At 41.3% G+C, this 6460-nt stretch overlaps 1 protein-coding gene across 1 annotated transcript; it reads left to right on the forward strand.

Moving 5' to 3' along the window:
• The first annotated feature begins 680 nt into the window (after nt 1–680).
• Nucleotides 681–5841, forward strand: ftr14l (finTRIM family, member 14-like). The gene is made up of 8 exons (XM_014215000.2): nt 681–1213; nt 1524–1781; nt 1974–2069; nt 2297–2530; nt 2815–2974; nt 3172–3279; nt 3910–4046; nt 4261–5841. The coding sequence occupies exons 1-8, from the start codon at nt 1049–1051 to the stop codon at nt 4645–4647; spliced, it is 1545 nt and encodes a 514-aa protein (XP_014070475.1). The 5' UTR covers nt 681–1048; the 3' UTR covers nt 4648–5841.
• Nucleotides 5842–6460: the final 619 nt, after the last annotated feature.

Raw genomic sequence — 6460 nt, forward strand, 5'->3', positions numbered from 1 at the left:
CTCCCTCTCCGGCCTCTAGTTCACCAGACTGATTGCTATGGCGCACACCTGTCACCATCGTTACGCACATCTTCAGACTCACCTGGACTCCATCACCTCCTTGATTACCTGCCCTATATATGTCACTCCCTTTGGTTCCTTCCCCAGGCATCATTGTTTCTGTTCCAGTGTCATGTCTGTGCGTTGTTTGTGGTTCTCGTTTTGTATTTAGTTGCATTTATGTAATAAATCACTCACTCCCTGAACTTTCTTCCTGACTCTCAACACACTCGTTACAGTGTGGTTGCATGAATGAAGCATTCATCTGAATAGAAGTTTAACACGAAACTGGATCAGTTTCCTGTAATTTATACATTTTAGTTGGTCATGGTATAATTGACAGATTCTCTCAGTATATTGAACTTTGGCTTCTTCCTTTACAAACCATAAAAGGAAGTTATTTATAGGTGTTTATAAAAGTTAGCTAGCCAACTTACTGATCATTCTTTGTGAAATAACACCTTGTTTTTAGTGTCTTCCTTGTTGTTGTAACTCCCCTCTGCTTTAAATTCCTTTGTGCTCACCTGTCTTTTTGTGAAATGCAGCACCTGTGTGCAGTGAAGAGCCACACCTCTCCAGCCTTTAAATATCCAACCAGGAGGACTGGTTTAGCCCAGTGACCAGGCTTCATTACTGACAATCTCTCTCTCTCAAGCACATACATTCCAGTCACAGTTTCACTGAAACCAACCCCTTGTCAACATCTATCTCTGTGGATTTCACTTTTACCTACGGATCCCATCTCCTACACATGTGAACATTTTTCACCTGCTGATCTCACCTAATTTACCAGTAGATCTTACCTAATTTAATGTGGAAACTCAACTTTAACTTTTTACTTGTGGGTCACACTTTTACCTGTGGATTTAATCTTTAGACCTCACTTTAACCTTCTGACACCCCCTTTTAAATCTGTACTGCTCATTTACCTGTGGATCTCACCTGAGGACCTCACCTTTAGGGATCTCACTTCTACCTGAGGATCTGACTACTACTTGTCCCAGGAGAGATGTCTCGTCGTGCCAGTACCTTGGACCTGGACATTACCAGCAAGTACAGCACTTTGGGAGGGCAGGCCCAACGGCGCTCCACTACCCTGAGTTCCCAGTCTCAGCCCAAAACCTCCAAACCAGACGATGTCCTTTGTGACTTCTGCATCACTCGGAAACAGAAGGTTTGGTTTTATTTTATTTTGGTGAAAGAACGTATATAAAATCTTTTTACATTTTAGTAATTTAGCAGATGCTCTTACACAGAGCGACTTACAGGAGCAATTAGGGTTAAGTGCCTTGCTCAAGGGCATTCAAACCAGTGACCTTTTGGTTACTGGCCCAACACTCTTAAACGCTATACTGTAGACAACCTGCTACCCCCAAAACATTGTTTGACATTGTTTTGTTTATTTTTTTTGTTCTATATTGTAAAGTGTCTTTAGGTCCTGTAAAAGTGTCATAAAACCTGTGTTGTGTCGTCTTCTTCTTAAGGCTGTGAAGTCCTGCCTACTGTGCCTGGCCTCCTACTGTGAGACCCACCTCCAGTCCCACTATGAGTACCCAGCCTTGATGAAACACAAGCTGGTGAAGGCCACGGGCCAGATGAGGGAGAAGATCTGTGCCCAGCACGACAAGCTGCTGGAGGTGTTCTGCCGCACCGACCAGACCTCAGTCTGTGTCCTCTGCATGATGGATGAACACAAGCGCCACGACACTGTGCCGGCTGGCACCGAGAGGATTGAGAAACAAGTACGTTAGTTTTAGTAATGCTATACTCTAGTTCCCTTTAAAAAAGCCTCAGACAGCTGGCCTTTTTTTACACACCCTATGCATTCATAAAGCCTTTATAACAGATACTACATAAGACATTATGACATCCATCATAGGCCTGGTTCATATGTTGATGCTCCTATAACATTGTGTAAACGTTGTCCCCTACAGAAACAGCTGGGGTCCACTCTAATGAAGTCTCAGCAGAGGATTGATCAGAGAGTGAAGAAGTGGACAGACCTTCGCCAGGCTGTGGAATCAGTCAAGGTGGGTTAAAACATTATGAACCTTTGCATGCAAGCAGTGGGTGGGAGAGCTTATTATTTTAAATCACACCAATAAACCCCCCAAAACTCGTAAGAGAATCTTCCTAACAAACTGGGGATGTCACTCTCTCTTTAACCTCCCCTTTTTCCCTCCCTCTTTCTTGCTTACATGTCCCCTCTTTCATTTACTCCCGCTCTATTATCTCTCCCTCTATTTCCCCCATACAGCACTCTGCACAGGCGGTGTTGGATGAGAACGAACGTATCTTCACAGAGCTGCTGCGCTCCATAGAGAGAAGGTACATAGAGGTGAGGGAACTGGTGCGAGCCCAGGAGAAGACCACAGTGATCCAGGCTGAGGGACTGTTGGACCGCCTGGAAGAAGAGATAACTCTGCTGAAGAAGAAACACACTGACCTGGAGAAACTCTCCCACACTGACGACCACATACACTTCCTACAGGTTGGTATAATGTACAGTTACAGTCTCACACTGCCAGACTTCATAGTCTTGTATTCACTTGGCTACTGGAACTGGCACAGGAACGTGATGAAGCTGGAGTATCAGACTTCCCTCCAGGCACTAAATGTATACTGGGCAAAAGTGGATTGAAACCACATTGTTTCACCTGTCAAACTCAATTTCAGCTTAATTAATCAGCGTAATTATGTTGCATCATCAATGTGGCTATTTAACTGAATTGCTCAGTCATCATCATGCTCCTCTTTTCTCCATCGTTCCTCTAGAGCTGGCAGTCTCTGTCTGGTCCCTCTGGATATGAGGATCTAAACAATGTCACTGTCGCACCATACTACTCCTTCGATGGAGCCAAGAGAGCCATCGCTGCGTTGAAGGTGCAAGTGGAGGAAATCAACAAGACGGAAATCAGCAAAATCGCCTCAGCAGGTTAGTTATCCCAACACACAGTGATTTCTTATTTTTGGGTGACTTTGCTCTGGTTATTCTTTACAATGTATGTCATGCTATTTTTGAAAATTTGTGTTTTTATTCATTCCGTTTTCACAGTAGCGTATTTATTCGCTATTTAATTGTTTTTGTTTGTATCAAATATTTATTACTGCGGTCGGTCTCTGTCTCCACAGTCAAAGAGGTCCACATTATCCAACCACTAGAACCTATGGCACGAGAAGAACTTGAAACCAAGACAAGAGAATATTCAGAACCTAAGACAAGAGAGGATTTCAAGAAATGTGAGTCATTTTAATACGTTTTTTATTAAATAACAGTGTGTCTATTTCAATTTGTGCCCTGTCTCCTGTAACAGACACTCATGTACATTTGAAGGAAGGATGTAAATGTAACACGACTTTCCTGTGGTCACATTATCACGATGGATGAAACTGGCATTGAAACCAGTGTGCCACAGTGACAGAGAAAGTCTGTCTACCTGCAGAACAGGTTAGGTGAAAACCATCCATAACTGTGTCGCTCCCAGCGGTGGAAAAACATGGAACTTTTATGATTAAACAAACAGTTAGGCAATATTGACACCTAATCATGTGTCACAGGACAGAGTTTCTTCTCTTTTAATAAGAGAGAACTGCAACTGGAGCTTCAACTTTATAAGTTGTTACTCCTCGGCAACTATAAGGAAACAACAGCATAATTAAACAGCATATCACACTGGTAGTTCCTCTGATGTAGGCCTTGTTTGGTCATTGTTTGGTCTATCTTGTTCAAACCCCCTGCTTTAAATGTTAAGTTTGACAGTTTCAGGGTCCTGCGTTCAAGTCCTGGTTGGGGACACCCCCCTGAAATCGCCACAGTATTTATTGGTTTGGTCTATCTTTCTATTCTAAAGCTTTTATCCCTCTATCCAGACCTGGTCCAGCCGACCCTGGATGTCAACAGTGCCCACCCCAACCTGTACCTATCTGAGGGCAACACTGTAGCCAAGATGATGAGCGAACCCAAGAACTACCCAGACCATCCAGACAGGTTCGACCACTGGCAGCAGGTAAGAAACTTTTTTTGCTCAGGTGTGACATCACATGACTTAGACTAGGAAAGGATATGGCTTTCTCATAGTTTCATATAATATTTTTCAAAGCACTCATAGTGCTTTACATTGTATGGTGGGTGGGCGGATGGTCAGATTCATATCCAATTAACTAATCTCATTCAATTCAATTCAATTCAATTCAATTCAATTCAACTCTCTTCCATCCCAGCTGCTGTGTAAGGAGGGTCTGTCAGGGAGTCGCTGCTACTGGGAGGTGGACTGGAGAGGAACGGAGATAGACATCGCTGTCACCTTTCAGAGCATCAAACGCAAGGGCAACAGCAATGAATGCAGCCTGGGGTGGAATGACAAGTCCTGGAGCCTGTACTGCTCTGAGGACAAATATTCCTTTGTGCACAAGAACCAGAGCACAGATATAGCCAAGCCCAGGTCCTCAAGGGTAGGAGTGTATGTGGACCAGATAAAGGGGACTCTGGCGTTTTACAGTGTGTCTGATAGCATGAACCTCCTTCACAGAGTACAGACCACCTTCATAGAGCCTCTCTACCCTGCCTTCAGTGTGTGGGGCTTTGGTTCTAGTGTGAAACTAGTGTAATGATTGAGTGGGAAACACTAAACGGGGGTCTTGAACCAGCGACCCTATGGTTACAGAGACATATCACTAAATCTGTGCCATAAAGGTCCAGACCTCTTGAAGTTGTTGTATGCTTACATACAGGGAGGCTATACTGTATGAATTGTACCTGTAAATAGATTGATGCTCATTATAAAGTGTGTATAATTCTGTCACTACAATAGATTAATTACATTTTAATACGAATGTAATTACAGAGAGATAAAATGTTTTATATTTTATGACAAGAAATTATTGGAAAAGAATAAGCAAATGTTTAGAAAGCTTTAAGATGAGTGATGGGATGGAATCTGCTCTGACAGTTCGGTGAGACCATTACTGTTGGATGTTATTGGACCTTTCTTTCCTGTATTACTTACCATGTCCCTTTCATTCCCTTTTATAATAATCAAATATTGTATAATCATAATGAATGAAAGAAAATTGGACCCTACCCTATGGTATTCCCACTGGACACACAATGCACACAATGCACTTTCAACATGGTGAACTGGGTAATATTTGACTGTGATGTTGATAAATTAATTAACAACCTATAATCACTCAAAAAGACAGTCAAAAGTTAATTTAATTTCCGATGTGTTATCACTATGCTTTCAACCATCTAAAAGCACAACCAAATTCCAATAGAAAAACAATTAGATTTTTGGTTTAGTTTGTCACCCAAATGTCTATCACTGAGCTTTCAACCGTTTAAAAGCACAGCAAAGTTCAAATGGGAATATAATGTCAGATATTTTCTTTATTTGTACAACAGATTAATGTGTTATCAATGTTCTTCATCTAATATAAGAACCAAATGACCTGGGCTCGGTTTCCTGATAGCAATGGAATTTAGGTTTACGAACGTTTCAATGATGCTTTGTTGCAAAAAAGGCCGAAGCTGTAACATTTCCCAAAAGACCATGCAGAGAGAACGTTCCCTGACTTTAAGTACATCATTGAGGCATAGGCCTACAGTCGATACTGATAGTATGGAAAGAAAGTCCAATTTTACCTTAACCTTATAATTATTCCACAACACTGACAACGGCTCAGCTCCTTGAAAGATATTATCACCTACGGTTGCAAATATTGTGGCGGCTTATTCTAATGCTTAGCCTACCCTGTAATGACTAAAATGTCAATATAAATCAAGACTTGGCATATCATTAAGCACATGTTGTTAAACATCATTAACTATATTCAGTCAGAAATGACAGACTGTAGGCAGCCCACAATTAGAAAAATAGGAAATGACATTGATTTCAATATTGTTGAATTACAAAAAAAGAGACCATGTTTGTATGCGGCTTTATTAACTCAGTTATATATATATATATTTATATATATATATTTACATTGTTTGCAAACATATGTGACACATATTAATGCCAAAATAACATGCAAAACAGGCAAGCCTGTGTGTTTTTTCTGTTGCTAAAAATGTGGGGCTCAAAACAGATGGGGCTCTGATCAGAGATTGCGGCTGGTCACGTCCACCTAGTTATCCAGCAGATGAGGGCTGAGTAATTAGAATGTTCTACTTGAGGTGTGTATGCCTAATATTTATTTGTTGAATGTTTATGTATTACTATGCTGTGATATGTTGAAATGTATTATATATTCGCCATTGATATGATAACTATGAGAAGTAGGCTATTGATTGTGAAGGAATTTATGAAATAGCCTACCTGTTTAGGTGCATATTGGATTGGCCCAGTGTTAGGGGTTGGGTTTTTAACCCGTTCAGGTTTGTAATTTCAGGGGAATTGAGAAGTCACAGTGCTCTCTT

This window comes from Salmo salar, chromosome ssa01 (genome assembly GCF_905237065.1).
Source record: "Salmo salar chromosome ssa01, Ssal_v3.1, whole genome shotgun sequence".
Lineage (NCBI taxonomy): Eukaryota > Metazoa > Chordata > Actinopteri > Salmoniformes > Salmonidae > Salmo > Salmo salar.